The sequence below is a fragment of the Lynx rufus genome, unplaced genomic scaffold, assembly GCF_022079265.1.
Source record: "Lynx rufus isolate CCGP_SWC_20201006 ecotype Redwood Valley unplaced genomic scaffold, mLynRuf1.p SCAF_21, whole genome shotgun sequence".
In the NCBI taxonomy this organism is placed as follows: domain Eukaryota; kingdom Metazoa; phylum Chordata; class Mammalia; order Carnivora; family Felidae; genus Lynx; species Lynx rufus.
In genome coordinates this window covers 23,582,313-23,601,321 of record NW_025814836.1, presented here as the reverse complement: position 1 = coordinate 23,601,321, position 19,009 = coordinate 23,582,313, and the positions used below count along the sequence as shown (strand labels likewise).

The 19,009-nt window shown below is 44.7% G+C and overlaps 1 protein-coding gene across 1 annotated transcript in view; it reads left to right on the top strand.

The window, feature by feature from the left end:
- The window catches only part of IQGAP1 (IQ motif containing GTPase activating protein 1), a 103,574-nt gene extending 88,418 nt beyond the window's left edge, over positions 1 to 15,156 (top strand). Inside the window, exons 32-38 of the mRNA XM_047086607.1 lie at positions 296 to 431; positions 832 to 919; positions 3,341 to 3,553; positions 4,515 to 4,681; positions 6,198 to 6,320; positions 10,820 to 10,928; positions 12,838 to 15,156. Of these exons, the coding sequence (XP_046942563.1) occupies positions 296 to 431; positions 832 to 919; positions 3,341 to 3,553; positions 4,515 to 4,681; positions 6,198 to 6,320; positions 10,820 to 10,928; positions 12,838 to 12,951 (950 nt within the window). The 3' untranslated portion in view covers positions 12,952 to 15,156. The remainder of the gene's footprint in view (positions 1 to 295; positions 432 to 831; positions 920 to 3,340; positions 3,554 to 4,514; positions 4,682 to 6,197; positions 6,321 to 10,819; positions 10,929 to 12,837) is intronic.
- The last annotated feature ends 3,853 nt before the right edge of the window (positions 15,157 to 19,009 follow it).

Genomic DNA, 19,009 nt, shown 5'->3' with positions numbered 1-19,009 from the left:
ACTCTCTGTCTCTTTCTCCTTCAAAAATAAATAAACATCAAAAAAAAAATTTTTTTTTAAATAACAATTACGATTTGTCAAATATTTTTGAAATTATTTTATTAGGGATCCTTTGCTTTTATCATTTGGCATACATTTCCTTTTATTTTTTCAAAGGTATCCTTGCCACAGTATACGTGTTGGCTTATTCAAGTATCTTCTTAGACCCACATTCTCTTTTGTTTGTATTCATGTCTCCTCTCCACTATCTCCTCCTTTGTTATACTGATCCTCTCTGCTCCCCCCAAAACCACAGGAGAGAGCGCTGGCAATTTAAATGACCCCAATAAAGAGGTGCTGGCCAAGACAGAAGTGTCTCTTACGCTGACCAACAAGTTTGATGTGCCTGGGGATGAGAATGCAGAAATGGACGCTCGGACTATCCTGCTGAAGTGAGTACTGGAAGTGGGAAGAATGAGGTAGATACAATGCGGTGATCCCTTGACCTTGCCCTGGTGAACATGTCCGCTTGCTCATACCGGAAACCATCGTCTTGGCCTTTTAAGCCTGTCGTAATTCTGGTCACTTTATCTATTATACATGGCACAGGACTTACCTGCCTCATTTCCTCAGTAGTAAGACGCTGAAGTGAAATTTATACCTTCGAAATCCTGACCCTGGTACCCACGCCATCATTGTCACATAGATAAGCCTGAGGCCTCGGGTGCCTTGTGTTCACGGCGGCCCAGCGGGACCTGTCTGAGGTGGTGTGTGTGCTGCCACTGCTCAGGGCCGTTGGAGAGGAAGTAGGACATTTGGTGATGTTTCAACCCTTCCCCCGTCTCCTTTCAGCACGAAACGTTTAATTGTGGACGTCATCCGGTTCCAGCCAGGCGAGACCTTGACTGAAATCCTAGAAACCCCAGCCACCACCGAACAGGTAAAACTTAGGGGTTTCACATACGACGACAAGGCACACAGATGCTCCCGTGATGGGTGCGTGCCAGGGTTGAGGAGGGGGGGAGCCAGGGGCTGGCAACGCGGGGCTGGACTGGAGGGCGGTGGTGGTGTGGGCCTGCCCAGAAAGTCGTTGGCTCCTAAACTGGCACGCAGATGCTCTGAGGGCATGAGGCTCGTGGCATGTATGTGCGGCCTTGTGTGTGGCTTTGTGTTTTAATTTAACTGAGGCTGAGTCAGTGAGTCTGCCTAGTAATCAAGTGAATATTACATCCTTAGAATTTTGTTAAGTGCCTTAGTAGATAAAGTACAGAATGTGGTTCTTAAACTCAGTGAACTCATGATCTACTTGGGGAAATGTGGTGTATATACCTGAAATAATTAGAAAACTATTAAAAATTGACTGTGCTGTTGGCTATAAAAATGGCAGAAATTGAGGAAAGTGGCCGTGAGGAAGAAGGGGAACTGGAGCCACACTTGGGAGGCGTGGATAGGATCTGGGTGTGCACGTAAGAGAAGAGGCATCTTGGGCCAGGGAGTCCACACAAACAGAGGCACGATGTGACCTGATGGACAGGATGGGACCAGACCGACTTATCTAGAATGCAGGTGTGGGTGAGGGTGAGTGGTGAGGAGTAAGACATGAGAACAAACTGTGTAGAGCCCGTGTTTGTCACTGGAGAGACACGGAGTAGAGAGCTTTTGTCACTCTGGGACCATTTGATACTGATCACTTAGGCGGTGCTAGCCAAGCAAACAGGACTTGAGTAATCTAGGTCCGGGATGGACTCCCAGGCCCACGTGGTTGGGGGAGGGGGGCGGATGGCTCGGCATCGGGAGGGGATGATGGGGCACTTCGTGTTTAAGACCCCTCTTTTGTGTTTGTAAGATGCGACAAGTCAAGCCATTTGTTTCAAATTTTGAGCATATGAATTCTTTTTGATAAACGACAGTTTACTCAGAAGCCCAAATATAAAGTAGGAAAAATTGGAGCTACTCAGCACCAGGAATAGGGCTGGGGCTCTGGGTTCCTGCGGGAATCCCTTAAAGCTGCACATAGGACTGTTTGAAAACCATTGTTTTTAATGAAGTCTCAGCTTTTTGATGCTGTGATTGATTACTGACTAGCTGTGTGTGAGGGGCAATAAAGAATCATAACCAACACCTGCACCTTGTTTAACCTGGAAGGAAGTTTCAAGTAGGGAAGGTGGAACCAGCCTTCAATGAGAGCCTACTGGTAGTTTGGTGGTTTCACCTGGGTTCTTTCATTTACTCCTCCCACTGTCCCTGTGAGGTGAGTCTTTTCATTCTTATCTTACAGAAGAGGCTAAGACCCTTGAGGTCACGTAACTTGTCCAAGATTGTCTGCTTGTGGTGGCGGAACCAGTTTGGATCAGCTTCTTTCTGACGCCAGGGTTTATGTTCTTCACGTTGTGTGATGCGGGGTGGTCTTGACGTTAGCAAAAAAGGGCATACCCGGAGAGGGGATCGCTCCAGTTTGGGAGGAATTACAAGCCATTCCAAATGTGAGCATCCTGGCACAAACAGTTCAAAATGCAGCACCAGAACCTTAGCCACAAAGATGTGGGATCCGTAGCATAGGGACGGTCACTCAAGTATTGAGAATGAACAGTCACAGAGAAACTACCAGGGGTCACTTAGAGGTACCAAACTTGTGCCCGGGGCAAGGAGAGAACGTGGAGGGTACAAGCAAGGCGATAGCTAAGAAAAGGCACTGGATTCGGAGGAGGGGTGGCGAAATGGCCATGAGGGCAGAGCTGTAGAGCCACACTGCAAGGAGCTAGAGAAGGAGGAAGACACCAAAAGAATGGGCCAGCAGTGTGAGCCATGTCAGGCAGGGACGTAATGGGCAAACGCTAAATGTCAACTGGGAAAGAAGAATCATCGGAAGGACTGCTCCAGATAGTGGCATCCGTAGCATGCTTGAAAGCGAAAGGAAGCCTTCAGCATGATCCAGCCTGGACAAGATGGCAAAAAGAGTCGGCAAGAATTTACCAAACGCTGGTGTTGCGTGGGTGTGTTTTTAACATTCACCAATGAACGAAGCTGTGTTTCAAGTCAAATTCAGTGGCTCCCATGTCTCAAAATGTGATAGGAAAAAAACGAGGGATCTTGTAGCCACTCGGAGCCCAATCTCCTAACCATATGTGAGAATCCAGGGAAGAAGCGCTACGAGACCGTGTGACTGCATCGACGCGATCTCTTCTAGGTGTGCTCTGTGCAGGTTCTCTGTCAGTTGTCAGAGGGCAAGCTTGTTCCCTCCGTTTCCAGAATGGAGTTTCAGGGCTATGTAAATTCAGGTGTGGATATGCTGTATAAATTCAGGTTTGGGATTAGTGTGGTAAACATGCCAGCAACTTCTTTTTCTTCTCTGTATCTGTAGGAAGCAGAACATCAGAGGGCCATGCAGAGACGCGCTATTCGTGATGCCAAGACTCCTGACAAGATGAAAAAGTCACAATTTGTAAAGGAAGACAGCAACCTCACTCTTCAGGAGAAGAAGGAGAAGATCCAGTCAGGTTTGAAGAAGCTAACGGAGCTTGGGACGGTGGACCCGAAGAACAGATATCAGGAGCTGATCAACGACATTGCCAGGGTACTGCCTGTGGGGGCAGTGATGGGCTGGCCGTGGACAAAGCTGTCTCGGGAGCTTGTGAAGAGACAGCAGCTGTTCAGATGACAATATGCCTTCAGGGCACAGGCAGATTAGTGTCCTCTCCGCTGGGGAATTGGTTCTGAGTTTCCCAACATGAGGACCTTGCTGCCCTTTGATGATTTACTCCATGGCCTAAATCAAAAGGGAGAAGGCCCTAACTAGAGCTGCCTGTGTGTTAATTTGTCTTTGGCCTTAAAGAATTCCTCCAGATCTTTTTAATGATTACTATGAAATAGAAATTCACATCACGTTGGTCATGCAATTCTTGATTTGTGTGAATCTTCACAAGTAAGGGGCTCTGGTGTAGGCTGAGAGCGTAGGTGTTTGCTGCTGGTAGAAATACCATGCACATCGGGGAGCTTGATCATTGACACGGTAAAATTATCTTTTCTTCCCTCTCCTGCCAACATACTTAAGAGGTTTAAGTCAGCTTCACAGGTAAGTTCTAAGAATGTGAAAGTCTGTAAAAGTAACACATCTCCCAGGCGCCTGGGTGGCTCAGTCGGTAAAGTGTCCAACTCTTGATTTCACCTCAGGTCATGATCTCGCAGTTCATGAGTTCGAGCCTCGAATTGGGCTCTGTGCTAACAGTGAGGAGTCTGGTTAGGATTTTCTCTTTTCCTCTCGCTCTCTGCCCCTCCCCTGCTCATACACACATGGACATTCTCTCCCTCTCTCTCTCAAAATAAATAAACTTAAAAAAAAAAAGTAACACGTTTCCGTACCTCTAGGTACGGGAGAAAAAAATTGACGGGATCTGAATTTCTTTGCTAATTTTTGAACTTCAGTTGCTTCCTGTTAAAGCGTGGTCATGCAAAGTGGGGTTAAGCACTAGTGTGGATGACTCAAGAAGAATACGATACTGGTCATTATTGTCCTAACTTTAACAACTGTGTCTTAGGATATTCGGAACCAGCGGAGGTATCGACAGAGGAGGAAGGCCGAGCTGGTGAAATTACAGCAAACATACGCTGCCCTGAACTCGAAGGCCACTTTCTATGGAGAGCAGGTGGATTACTACAAAAGCTATATCAAAACCTGCTTGGATAACTTGGCCAGCAAGGGCAAGTGAGTATGTTTTGTAAAGAATCAACGTCCGTGGGGAAGGAAGGAGAGGCAGCTCGAGTGACCTTGGAAGTTTTTACTTTAAAACACGCTGGGTCTATTTATTGCTCTCATTCTTTTATCTTGTTTCTAATTGTTGGCATGATTTCCTAGATCCATTTGTTGTTGTGTGATGTAAATAAATAACGTAGGGGGTATTTCAAGGATGCTTGCTTCTAAGCATCCCTTGTTCCAAAATATCTTCGTGGCCCTAGAAGTGAAAGAATCGTGGAAGGAGTTTAGTTACTGCTCCCCAAACCTGCATGTGCCTTCAGATCACTCAAGGAATATGATGGACATTTCGATCCTCTGGTCTCTCTCTACACCTCTTGGGGACAGGATCCCAGACCCCAGCTTTTTTCCCAGCTGCCAGGGAGGATCTGATGCAGCCTTCCTGGCGCGGCCACAGCCAGATCATGCCCATTTTATAGGGAGGGAAACTGAGAACCCAGAGGCGTGAGGTGGTAGTTGCAGGCTCTATCTGTAGGGTTGGTATACTTTGTACTTCTCACTCTTCAGTGTAAGAATTTTCAAACCTAACAAAGGTTGAGTGAACAGAACAGTAAACACACACCCTTCACCCAGATTGACCTGTTTTTAACATTTTGCCACACCAGCCTCCCTTCTCTGGCTTGCTTACTCTTCTCCCTGCCCTCTGGCTGTCTCTTTCTTTCCCTCCCTGGAAGACCGAGGTGAGGCAGGGCTGATGTGCTGGGGTGAAAATCAGACCCACCTGACCCAGCTTGCAAAGCTGGCTCTTGTGACCTTTGGACATGTCCCCATCGTTCTTCAAGCACTTACTGACTTTCTATTGTACAGTTGTAATTTCTATACGTGTTGTAGTTCCTTCCATAGCAGTTACTCCCTTTTGTGCCGGTACCAGCGTTCCTGCCCATTTCTTGAGACCCTTCCTTTGGGAGTCCCAAATCCCTGGTTCTCATATAGATCTCTGTTCTTCCCTCACTTACTTTTGAAAATCCCTTTTATCTTGATTGTCCCGATCAAGAAAAGGTCTTAAGGTCTGTTTCTTTCTCCTTGTTCCCACTCCTCTGTATTTGCTACACTGGTTTAAAGTCTTTATAAAATTACTTATTCTGAGATATGTTTATTTTTTCCCTGCACAGCTGAGGGCCTTACAGGAACTCCTTTGGGGTTCAGTACAGTTCCTTTAGGCTAGCGTTAGAGTGCTTCACACTTGTATGTACTGAGGTGTTGAGAGGAACCTAGACAGATGACACGGCCTGTCAAATTTACATGGGTTTTCAAATACAGGTAAATTAAAGGCCAAAGCAATTTAGTGATGTTTCCACTGTTTTGCAAAAATATTACTCAGGCTAATCCTAACACTTACTGGCCATTTTAGAATCCGTATGTTACTTAGGCTAGTGTAGGGGAAGTCTGTTTTCTGGCCTCCAATCCATGAATTACCAACAGACTTGTAGCTACTGAGAGAAAGTGACGTGATGTGATTTTTTTGCAGGGTCTCCAAGAAGCCTGGGGAAATGAAAGGAAAGAAGAGTAAAAAGATTTCTCTGAAATACACAGCAGCCAGACTGCATGAAAAAGGAGTCCTTCTGGAAATTGAGGACCTGCAAGTGAACCAGTGAGTATTTTTTACTCTGTTCTGTATCTTGATTTTGTCTCTACGTTGATCACATCTGATTCCCTTTATTTCTGGATGGTTGTTTTCATATCTTCTATTTACTTATATATCTATTTGGGTGCAGCATTCCCAATGCTCAGAGTTAATTTGTCTGTCAGAGAAGGGAAAGTGTTACTTCTCCTTTGTTGTGGAATATTTGCCCCAAGCCATGTTTGCACCTACTTTTGTTAGCCCCATCTTAATTTTTTTGCTCTTTGCCTTTTTTCTTTTCTTTTTTTTTTTTTTTAAATGTTTACTTATTCATTTTGGGAAGGGGGATCCCCAAGCAGGCTCCGCACCGTCAGCACAGAGCCCGACGTGGGGCTGAATCCCATGAACTGTGAGATCACGACCCGAGCCAAAATCAAGAACCCGATGCTTAACCAACAGTCCCCCAGACACCCCAATTTTTCTTCTTTAAAGCAGGAAAACATTTTGTATTTCTCCTGTGTCTCAACCAAGAATAAATAAGAACAAGAAGAGGAGTTTACTCTATTCCACCTGAGGCTAGGAATCAGGGCCTTCCCCTCATTCTCCTTCCTGGGAAGGGCCAGCTTGCTTTGTACAAGGTTCCTGGATCTGGCCTGGCTGTCATTAGCAGGCATTTATGGAGTACCTGTTCAGTCAGCCCTGTGACCGTACATAGCTGAGCTTTCTGATTTAGTGTCTGTTAAAACAATAACAACTTTGTTCAAAAAGAAACATTTTTCTGATCCTAAGGTGATATGTATTCATTATTGAACTTCAGAAATTGCTAAAGCATAAAGAAGAAGAAAAACATTTATCATTTCACAAGCCAAAGATAGCCACTGAAATAATTACTGTATGTTCTGTGCCTCTGTTCACAGCAGATTATCTAACTTCCCACTTATTTATCTACCTATTATTTTTTTAACATATGTTGTGAAAATAGTCACATATCCAACTTTTTTCTCATTATATTTTGAGAAATTTTCACATTCTTTGAAAGCATCCTTTTTAATGGCCACACAATGTTTCATATTGTAGTTGAAATTTAACCATTCACCTGTACGACATTTAAGTTGATTTTACTTTTTACGTTATTACACTTGCGGTATGTCTTTCTTTATATGTAAATCTTTGGTTTTACCTCTAATTATTTTTTTATGATAGATGTCTAAAAATGGAATTTCTGGTCAAAGTATTAAAATTATTAAGTTATTATTATAAAAAGTACAAGACCTAAACTTTACCATCGTAACCGTTTTTAAGTGTGTAGTTCGGTAGTGTTAAGTATGTTCATGTTGCTGTACAACAGCTATCCAGAACCTTTTCATCTTACCAGACTGAGACTATACCCACTGGACAACAGCTCTCCATTTCCCCCTCCCCCAGCCCAGGACAACCACCCTTCTACTCCCTGTTTTCATGTATTCGACGCCTCCAGGCATCTCATATAAGCCATTGTCTTTTCGTAACTGGCTTGTTTCACTTAGCTCAGTGACCTCATGGTTCATCCATGTTGTGGCGTGTGACAGATTTCTTTTTTTTTTTTTTTTTTTTTAAATTTTTTTTTCAACATTTATTTATTTTTGGGACAGACAGAGACAGAGCATGAACGGGGGAGGGGCAGAGAGAGAGGGAGACACAGAATCGGAAACAGGCTCCAGGCTCTGAGCCATCAGCCCAGAGCCCGACGCGGGGCTCGAACCCACAGACCGCGAGATCGTGACCTGGCTGAAGTCGGACGCTTAACCGACTGCGCCACCCAGGCGCCCCTGACAGATTTCTTTTTAAGGCTGAATAAAATTCCACTGTACATATACGCACCGCATTCTGTTTATACGTCCGTCGGGGGACTTGTGGGCTGCTTCCACCTCTTGGCTACTGCGAACAATGCTGCTGTGAACATAGAAGTGTAAACGTCTCTTTGGGATCCTGCTCTCCGTTCTTTTGAATCTATACCCCAAAGCAGGATTGCTGGATCACATGGTAGTTTTAAGTTTTTGAAGAACTGCCATACAATTTTCCATAGCAGATGAAAAAATTTATTATATATATACATGTATGTATATATGTATATCGCCAAAGAATCTGCAGTAGTGTCAGAAATGTATATGGAAGCGCTTACTTGCCTATTTCTTTGCCATTATTGAATAGTAAAGTAATTTTCAATGTTTTTGAATTCAGTAGTTAAAAGATAGTATCTGATTTTATTTTATTTTTTAATTTTTTAAAACATTTATTTTTGAGAGAGAGAGAGCATGAGTAGGGGAGGGACAGAGAGACAGACAGATGGACAGATTCCAAAGCAGGCTCCAGGCTCTAAGCTGTCAGCACATAGCCTTGCGGGGCTTGAACCCACGAACCATGAGATCATAACCTGAGCCGAAGTCAGATGTTTAACAGACTGAACCACCCAGGTGCCCGATTTTAATTTTTTTTTTTAATTTTTTTAATTAAAAAAAAAAAATTTTTTTTTAACGTTTATTTATTTTTGAGACAGAGAGAGACAGAGCATGAACGGGAGAGGGGCAGAGAGAGAGGGAGACACAGAATCAGAAGCAGGCTCCAGGCTCCGAGCCATCAGCCCAGAGCCCGACGCGGGGCTCGAACTCACGGACTGTGAGATCGTGACCTGAGCTGAAGTCGGACGCTTAACCGACTGAGCCACCCAGGCGCCCCCCGATTTTAATTTTTTATTTTTATTTTTTTATTTTTTTATTTTTTTCAACGTTTATTTATTTTTGGGACAGAGAGAGACAGAGCATGAACGGGGGAGGGGCAGAGAGAGAGGGAGACACAGAATCGGAAACAGGCTCCAGGCTCTGAGCCATCAGCCCAGAGCCCGACGCAGGGCTCAAACTCACGGACCGCGAGATCGTGACCCGGCTGAAGTCGGACGCTTAACCGACTGCGCCACCCAGGCGCCCCCGATTTTAATTTTTTAAAGAGAGCTTTTTTTGAGAGAGAGCGTGTGCACAAGCAGGGGAGAGGCAGAGAGAGAGACAGACAGACAGACACACTCCTAAGCAGCCTCCATGCCTAGCAGAGCCCAACTTGGGGCTGGATCCCACAACCCTGGGATCATGACCTGAGCTGAAATCAAGAGTTGGACGCTCAATTGACTGAGTCACCAGGTGCCCCTAGTACTCATTTTAAAACTTGACATTTCTGGGGCGCCTGGGTGGCTCAGTTGGTTAAGCATCTGACTTCGGCTCAGGTCATGATCTCACGGTCCGTGAGTTCGAGCCCCGCGTGGGGCTCTGTGCTGACAGCTTGGAGCTTGGAGCCCGCTTCGGATTCTGTGTCTCTGTCTCTCTCTGCCCCTCCCCCATCCATGCTCTGTCTCTCTCTGTCTCAAAAATAAACATTAAAAAAAATTAAAAAAAAAAACAAAACTTGACATTTCTTAGAGTCTAGTTGAGTGTGTGTGTGTGTGTGTGTGAATCGTGGCTTATTTGTATTTTCTCTGGTCGCTTTTCAGTTGGGGACCTTGGTGTTTTTGAGGTTTTTTATGTGAGCACTTTATGCACCTTTCAAGTTTGTCTCACATTTATTGTCTTTTTTTTTTGTCATTATTTTCTACTGTTCAAATGCCAGCCATTTTTTTGCCTGCCTTTTCAATTTGCTATGATAGGCTTGGAAACCAAATAACAAAGCAAACTGGCTAAAATAAAATTGTTTATCACATGAAGTACCTTTAAGGAATGACCCCAGAGGACCTCCTGTCAAGTAAGATGTGCACGTTCTAGTGTGTGGATTTCATGACCTCTCTTACAGCTTCTCCGTGGCCTGTTTTGCATCATTCATGATTCTTGGCTCTGTTCCTAGTAGATGGGTTTGCTTCATAGTTGAGTTCTAGAAATCTGGGCTGATGTACTTTGATCACCCAGGGAACAACACATTCCCGCCTTCTTCCACTGCCATAAAATTTCTGGGCATGTAACATGTTGAGAGTGAGTGACACCTTAAGTAAGTGACACACTTTCAGCAGTAGCAGGTGTATCTTTGGTAACACTCGGTTCATTTATATCTATAGCACCTCCTGTCATGGTTCTTTTTGTCCTGACCCCTTTTTCTTACATACTTCTTGTAATCCTCAAACATGCCTGCATTGATACACACACCTTTCATCCCTCTCCTTCCAGGCCAGTTTTCTGTTAATTATCCTTATACCGTTAGATTTCAGCAGTGGCCACGGCGAAGGCCAAGAATTCCTATGACATCATGCCTTCAGAGGCCATGGTGGCATTCCTCAGTGGTTCCTCTTCTGTGGTGTGCGAGGGCTGCAGGGAGAGATTGCCGGCTTCTCCCCAGGTCTCTGAGCAGGTGGCCCGTAGAGTAGCAGCCCTGCGCTCCTCCACCCGCAGGAGTACTTGGACCTTTATGCTATACCCCTTTTCACTCTTGAAGATTGTCACTCTCCTTTCTACATTTCATGGAATACTGTTCCCGAGAACGTAAAAATATACCCTTACGATGTTATGTTTCAACAGGTTTAAAAATGTTATCTTTGAAATCAGTCCAACAGAAGAAGTGGGAGACTTTGAGGTGAAAGCCAAGTTCATGGGCGTTCAAATGGAGACGTTTATGCTACATTACCAGGTGGGTGTGCGCCCGGCAGAACCGAGAACTCTGTAGGTGAGGTGGTTGTGCTCTCGTCGAGGCAGGGAACCCGTGTGGGGACGGCCGTGCACTGCAGCACTGAGCTGGGCTCCACACGGGAGGGAAGGAGCCCAGGGGCCCCGTGCTCTGGTGCCCCTGGTCTGTAGTCCCCAGAAAGGTCTGGCGGGTACATACGTCTCCCAAAAGCTTTTACCTCAAGCTTCTATTTGTGTTGCCACTAAATCCAACTGGTACCTTGACCTTGAACAAAATGCTTAAGTGTTGATAGTAGAAAATTGTAAGCCTACTCAGTAGCTTGAAATCTTTTCTCTCATTTTGACTTGATACAGGTGCTTACATGTGTATTTCTGACAAGGCATGTGTAAATTAGATCTTTGTAAACTGAATCCCATTTTAAATTCGGAAAGAACTTTATAACATAATTTTACCTAATTTTTATGTTGAAATATCTCCAGTTTTTACGCGTGAGAAAAGCACCAGGCGCCACGAGGCCTCCTGGGCGCCGCCCTGAGTCCCGCAGCTTTGTGTGTGTCCCGGTCGGTTCCGGCCCCTTCCCTCCTCCCGCCGCCCGCTGCTGCGCTCCGTCGGCCTGGCAGGCGCCATCTCTGCACACGCTGACCCTGCGTCCGCTCCTTTATTCCCCGTCATTTACACGAGTGGGGGTGGGGGGGCTTTCACATGTGTTCCCACCTCCGAGCCGCAGCAGCCCCAGCCGGTTCCTCCTCCGCCTCCATCGCCCGTAGAGATGCCTCCGTTGACTCGGTCGGCTCTTACCTCCCACCCCCCAAACTGCGAGCTCCCCAAGGGCCCGTAGCGTGTCTTTGTTTCCTTCTCAATGCTGAGAGGCCCTCCGAACACGTTAGCTGAACAGAAGTGCGAGGGTCCTGTGAGGCACGCGCTCTAGTGCTTACACAAACGAACATCCTGTTGTGCCTTCAGTCTCACCAGACCTGTGCGCGCCTCAGGTAGCGCGTTCACCCGCGCACATTCACAAAGTATAGAGTGAGTGCTGGGTGCGAGGTGCCACGCCGGGTGGGTGATGCACCAGGGCCTTCGTTCTCATGGAGCCGCTAGGATTTTTCCAAAAGATGAGTACGTTGATCTTTTGGGCGCTTCCGAGCTCTTTGACTCTTGCTTTCTCATCACCTCTGTTCTGAAGTTTATGGGCAAGACCCCTCAGGTTTCCTAAATTTGCTCTGGACGGAGGAGGGTGCTGGAAAAAGGGGCTTTGCACTCAGATCTGCCTCACTCCGACCAACTCTGTACTGTGGGCGAATCATTGAGCATCTCTGAGCCTCATCTTTAAACTCCGGATAATCACACCTATAGGATTTTTATCAGGACTTAAAAAGACATTAACGTGTTTACGTGATGATGAGCGCATAGTAGGCACAGTGCACATTTTGCCCTTTTCCCTCTTGCCTTCAGAATATAAAAGCTTTCTCATGTGAAATAGAAATTAGGACTCTACCATTGAGATGACATTGGTGGCCTTACCTTGTTTTCAATGATTATTTTATCAGAGACTGAAATGCCTTCACCCTCTCCAGGTGACCCATCGCTTAGACAAACTAGAGACACGTTATTGTAACTTTGAAAGAAGTATGTGTGATCAATGAGCCTGCTGCTTTTTCTTTCCATGTTTTGTGCGTTTGGATATGAACCACACGAGTTCTTACCTCCAGTTGTACCAGAAAGTTCTGTTGACCCGTGTGCCCTGTTCCTCGAGCTCTTGGGGTGGTTGTGCAGTGGACAGGCCCGTCGTGGGGCACTTCTTTCTCTCACCATTTCACACCTGTCATTCCTCATTCCTTCTGGATCCCTCCCTGCGCCGTGGCGTTTCTTGTTCCACAGACTTGATTAACTGTCAGAGTGTTTTTCCAAACAGGACCTGCTGCAGCTACAGTACGAGGGCGTTGCGGTCATGAAATTATTTAATAGAGCTAAAGTAAATGTCAACCTCCTGATCTTCCTTCTCAACAAAAAGTTCTACGGGAAGTAACCAGTCGTTGCCGCCAGCCCAGAGGGAGGAAGGGAGAAGCTCCTCACGGCCGCCTTCCTCGGGTCCTTCTTTACTCAGTGGAAGCAGAGGCCAGCCCTCAACAAAGCCTCAACTCGATGCGCTCCCGACACCGCGTTTTTAGCTCTTCTCGCTCTCGTGGGACGCCTGCTGCCCATTTTTCATAGTGAAATTGTATTTCAGGCTTAGTCTGACCCTCCTGTTCCTTCATTTTCCTCTGTCACGTAGGAAAGAGTGGAACCCCCGCTAAAATCTCTCTCCATCGCTACGGTCCTCGAGGCTGCATTGCTATATTGTAAGCTTTGGTGTTTGTCTGAATCAGCAACAGGGTTGGTGGGATTTGATTTCTTGTTATTTGGAAGCGGGAGCATCAGCGCTGGTGATACACATGCTTATAAGGCAGGCACACAAGTAAGATGTCAGGTCATCTAGAATTAGTAGGTTGTCGTTTAACGGTGAAGTTCCTTTACATTTATTTCCATCCCGACGGTCACGTGGAAGGACACAGGGGCTCACTGGTCCTCCTGTTGTTGTCCTGTGTGTGCAAGAGCTAACAAAAGTCACTGTTCTATGTTGAAAGGAAAGTTTCTAGCAAAGAGGAGATAACGGTTTTTAAATTTCACCATTAAATTGGAGCAGTGCTGTTGGCATAGCTCTCTCATCGGTGGATGGGACACTCCCACTGATAAAACCCAGCTCTCTAGGCAAATTCACTGTGCTCTGCGGTGCCCGCTCGACTCTGCTGGTGCACAGAGGTGGGCTCTGTTCTGGAAGGCATCCGTTCTGTCCCTATGGCCAAGGGATGGGCGAGCCCTAGCGTAGAATGTAATTGTCTTCAAAACTGTTTTCTATCTTGAGTGCCTTATTAAAGTGTAGATTTATTTCTTAAAATGTGGGTGATAGGAATTTTGAAGATTTATATAATGCTTTAAAAGCCTTTAGAATACTGTAAGAGAAGGGTTTTTTTTTAAAAATTGGCTTATCTGTATATCTGAACTCTTAAAACTTATAGCTAAAACACTAGGATTTATCTACAGGGTTGCAGGGAGATAATCCTGCTTTAGACAGACTGAGTCAAAAACGAAACCAACCAACTGATGTTAACTGGGTATTAACATCTTCCCATTTCTTTCTCTTGTCCTGCTGCCCACACTGTGCCTTTATTTTAAGAGCTCCCGTTTTCTGGGTTTAGTCAGAAATAATTCAATTCTAAACGTTGAATTTAGGAAACTTTGGTTATCAGATAAAATGTCATATACTTAAAGCAACAACAACAACAACAAATTGTTTATCCGGGAAAATATATTAGAAATCATGCTACTACACCTCCATTTACCCCGATGTTTCGGTTCAGTATTCTTTTATCATAAAACATAAAGTTTAACAAAATAAACTTACATGAGAAAATTTACTGCTGTATATTGAAAGCCAATAAACTGTTTCGTTAATAACAAATTATGTGATGTGTCCCTGTTACAAATGGAAGCGTTGGAGATGTGTTTTTCACGGGAGACTGTTTACCCAGTCAGGCCCACCATTGTGCAAATCTAAGTCGTCCGAGTCTCTGCACACTGCAGGCGGGGGAGAGGTGCCGTGGCCGGAGACTCCACACCAGCCTGACTTTGTTTTCTACTGTATTCTGGAAGATCAGTTTTTAGGAGACCTTCTCCTCAGGTCAAAAGCAGATACTATTACAAGTAACGTCACCTCAAAAACTGGGACCAAAGTGTCAAGTCTTTTACCTTAAGAGGATGCCCATCCCAAATGCTTGTTGGGCCTCAAAGGCCACATGCATGACAGACCGCGAGCAAAGTTTACAACTCCCGTGATGAAATACGATGTGTCAACTATTCGTAAGGATTACAGGGCCCTTGATGCAACTTCTAATGCAAAATGGCACAAAATGCACTTGCAGATTTTGCTGGTGGCCGTGTGTAGAATTACGGTTACAACAGCATCGAGAGTGCCCTGGCTGAACTCAAGTCAGGCTCTGAAACCTTGTAGCTCTTCGTATTTCTACTTATTAGCTGTGGCACTCACTGCCCTGTCCCTCCTCCTCCCACCTTGTCTTCCACCGGCTGTCGTGACATTTATCATGAATTTACTTCCAACAATTTGGACTGCCCATCAGATTGCTGCACACAATTGCCTTTGTATCTCTGTATGAAATAAAAGGTCATTTGTTCATGTTTGTGTTTATTTTTCTCAGTTTCATTGTTAGTAGTTCCTGTTCGACAGCGTTGACTAGAGCAAGATGTAATGATTGAAAACCACCACGGTCTCTCTGGGGGAGCCAACCCAGGTTATCTATCAGATATCTTTCAGAATTATCTGCAAGTGGTGTTTAACATGGGAGTTGAGCCTTTTTAAAGTAATAACTGCTTACAGTGGCCTGGACCTGAGGAGATCTGGGGGCGGGGAGAACACACAGTGTACCGCCTCTGATTGGCTGACGCTCAGAATCACTGGAGCCTTTGCCACTATCCTGTGAACCCGGCACACCGGGTGTGGGCACGCAGTCACAGGAGACCCCTCAGGGGCCTTCTCTGCTCCATCTGAGTGCCAGAGGGGACTGGGGGAAGTCGCGTCCGGACAAAGTAAATAGCAAAAGGGGAATCACTTAAAAATACAAATATGTATATACGCACCCTGTTGTGTTTATAAACTGTGGCCAGACTCTATTGGGAAATTAGGGACTAGGAAAGAAGAGGAAAAACAGAATCATTCTCCAGTAAGCCAGTGAAAAATGGGAGATGATGGCGTGAGGGGGACGGTGATGCCAGAGCAGGGCTCCCCAGCCAGCAGCCTCCGGGGGCGCTCTGAGCCTCCACTGTCTCAGCCTCTGTCCTTGAAACAACTTCGGCTCTACCGTCCTCCTGCAAAGAAACCAAGGGAGCTAGGTGCTTCTCAAGACATAAGATGTTAAGGAAACCACACAAAGGGAAATAATAGGAAGGGAAGCGGGTACCCCAAGCGACACAGGTAGACGGCGCGTGTCCCCGGAGGCCTCTGCAAACCCACGAAGAATTTGGCACAGCTGCATCCCTCTGCAAATTTCAAACTTGACAGTTCCTTTTTTTTTTTTTAATGTTTAAATTACGAAGTGTAGGGGCGCCTGGGTGGCGCAGTCGGTTAAGCGTCCGACTTCAGCCAGGTCACGATCTCGCGGTCCGTGAGTTTGAGCCCCGCGTCGGGCTCTGGGCTGACAGCTCGGAGCCTGGAGCCTGTTTCCGATTCTGTGTCTCCCTCTCTCTCTGCCCCTCCCCCGTTCATGCTCTGTCTCTCTCTGTCCCAAAAATAAATAAACGTTGAAAAAATAAATAAATAAATTACGAAGTGTATAATTGCCAACATACTGTGAGTTTCAAGATAAAAATTACTTTGCTTTTAAACCTATAGAACAGAACCCCCGATCCTTTTTTTTTTTTTTTTTTACACTCAGTGCTCACCACAGTGAGTGTGGTCACATCTGTCACCATACCCTATTACAATCTGTTCCCCACGCTGTACTTTCCGTCTCCATGACTGACTCTAGCAAGTTTGTACCTCTTAATCCCCTTCATTTTACCCACCCTCCCGCCACCAATCTGTTCCCTGTAAAAGTCTGATTTTTTTTCTTTTCTTTATTCATTTGTTTTCTTTAGACTTCACATGAGTAAAATCATAAGGTATTGGTCTTTCTCTGATTTATTTCACTTAGCATAATACCCTGTAGGTCCATCCATCTTGTCTCAAATGGCAAGGTGTCATTCTTTTTATGGCTGAGTAATATTCCATTGTATATACACAGTATCTTCTTTATCCATTCGGTGGACACTTGGGTTGCTTCCATAGCTTGGGTATTGAAATAATGCTGAATAATTGAATAATGAATTCTGGGTTCTCTATTCTGTTTCATTGATCTATGTGTCTATTTTTGTCCCCCTATCCATTTTTTAAACTTTTTTTAAAAGTTTATTTTTGGGAGAATGGGGGAAGGGCAGAGAGGGGGACAGAGGATCTGAAGCAGGCTCTGCACTGACAGCAGAGAGCCCAATGTGGGGCTCAGACTCATCATGACCTGAGCCAAAGTCAGATGTTTAACTGACTGAGCCACCCAGGTGCCCCCCCTATCCATTTTTAAAGGTACAAAAAAAAAGTTTAATTTTTTTTATGTTTATTTTTGAGAGAGAGAGAGCGAGTGAGAAGGGGGAGAGAGAGGGGGAGACAGAAAATCTGAATCAGGCTCCAGGCTCTGAGCTGTCAGCACAGAGCCCGCTGACATGAATTCATGAACTCATGAGGGGCTCGAACTCATGAACCATGAGATCATGACCTGACCTCCTTGTCAATTCAGACCTTCCATGTTTTTCCTCTTTAGACTCATGTTTCCATTGCACTTCCCTCAGATTTTTATCCTAACATTTAAAGCATAAGCCTTACTTTTTATTCTGTCACAGTTATCTAAAAAAATAAAAATGTATTTTATCTAAGGCTGTTAATGCAATCCAGGAAAATGTTTTGTCATTATAGTTCTTGTTAGTGTATATTCGATCCAAGTCATGTATTGTCTTGACTGTTGTAAAAGTAAGATATTTGAAATGCACTTCTTAGATAAATGAAGAATTAAAAAAAAAGTTTTTTTTAACGTTTATTCATTTTTGAGAGACAGAGACAGAGCATGAGCAGGAAAGGGGCAGAGAGAGAGAGAGAGGGACACACAGAATCCAAAATGGGCTCCAGGCTCCGAGCCGTCAGCACAGAGCCTGATGCGGGGCTCGAACCCACAAACTGCAAGATCATGACCTGAGCTGAAGTCGGACGCTCAACCGACTGAGCCACCCAGGTGCTCCTAAAGGAAGAATTTTTTAATGAAAGTTTAAGAAACTTATGGATAAATGTTACTGCTTGTCAGAATGAGATAGAGGTCATGACCAATTCTCTTCCTATTTTTTATTTTTATAAATGTAAGCTCTGAGACTCTTTGCTGTCATAATAAGCATATGAAAATGGAAGGTGTTTTGTTACAGTGATGTTATCTATTTGGGGGGACTCCTTAGTTTATCCTAAGAGTCTCAATGATTTGTAATAGATAATTAGAACATGATTAGGTCTTCCAATTTTGTTAAAAGCCAAAAAATTTTACCTGGTGTGGAAAAGAATTTATTATTCAGTCATGAGACACATCATCCACTTTCTCCAGACTTGGGAAGTAGACAAGGAGCTTTACTAAGACTTTTTAATAACTATGAATTAAACTCTTAACCTTTTGACTTAGAGACAACTTATTTAACCTAATATGCTAAAGATGCTTGGGGAAAATGGAAGTATTTTAATTCTCCTTTACACTATACTTTTTAAAACTTTTTATTAGGGGCGCCTGGGTGGCTCAATTGGTTAAGCATCCAACTTCCACTCAGGTCATGATCTCATGGTTCATGAATTCGAGCCCCATGTCCAGCTCTGTGCTGACAGCTCAGAGCCGGGAGCCTGCTTCAGATTCTCTGTCTCCCACTCTCTCTCCCCCTCTCCTCTCTCTCTCTCTCTCTCTCTCTCTCTCTCTCTCTCTCAAAAATAAACATTAAAAAAATTAAACTTTTTTTGGGCACAAAAACAGATCAGTAGAACAGAACAGAAAACCCAGAAATGGACCCACAAACATATGGCCAACTAATCTTTGACAAAGCAGGAAAGAATATCCAATGGAATAAAGACAGTCTCTTCAGCAAGTGGTGCTGGGAAACTGGACAGCGACATGCAGAAGAATGAACCTGGACCACTTTCTTACACCAGACACAAAAATAAACTCAAAATAGATGAAAGAACTCAATGTAAGATGGGAAGCCATCAAAATCCTCTAGGAGAAAGCAGCCAAAAACCTCATTGACCTCAGCCGCAGCAACTTCTTAACACGTTTCTGGAAGCAAGGGAAACATAAAGCAAAAATGAAATACTGGGACCTCATCAAAATAAAAAGCTTCTGCACAGAGAAGGAAACAATCAGCAAAACTGAAAGGCAACTGACAGAATGGGAGAAGATATTTGCAAATGACATCAGTTA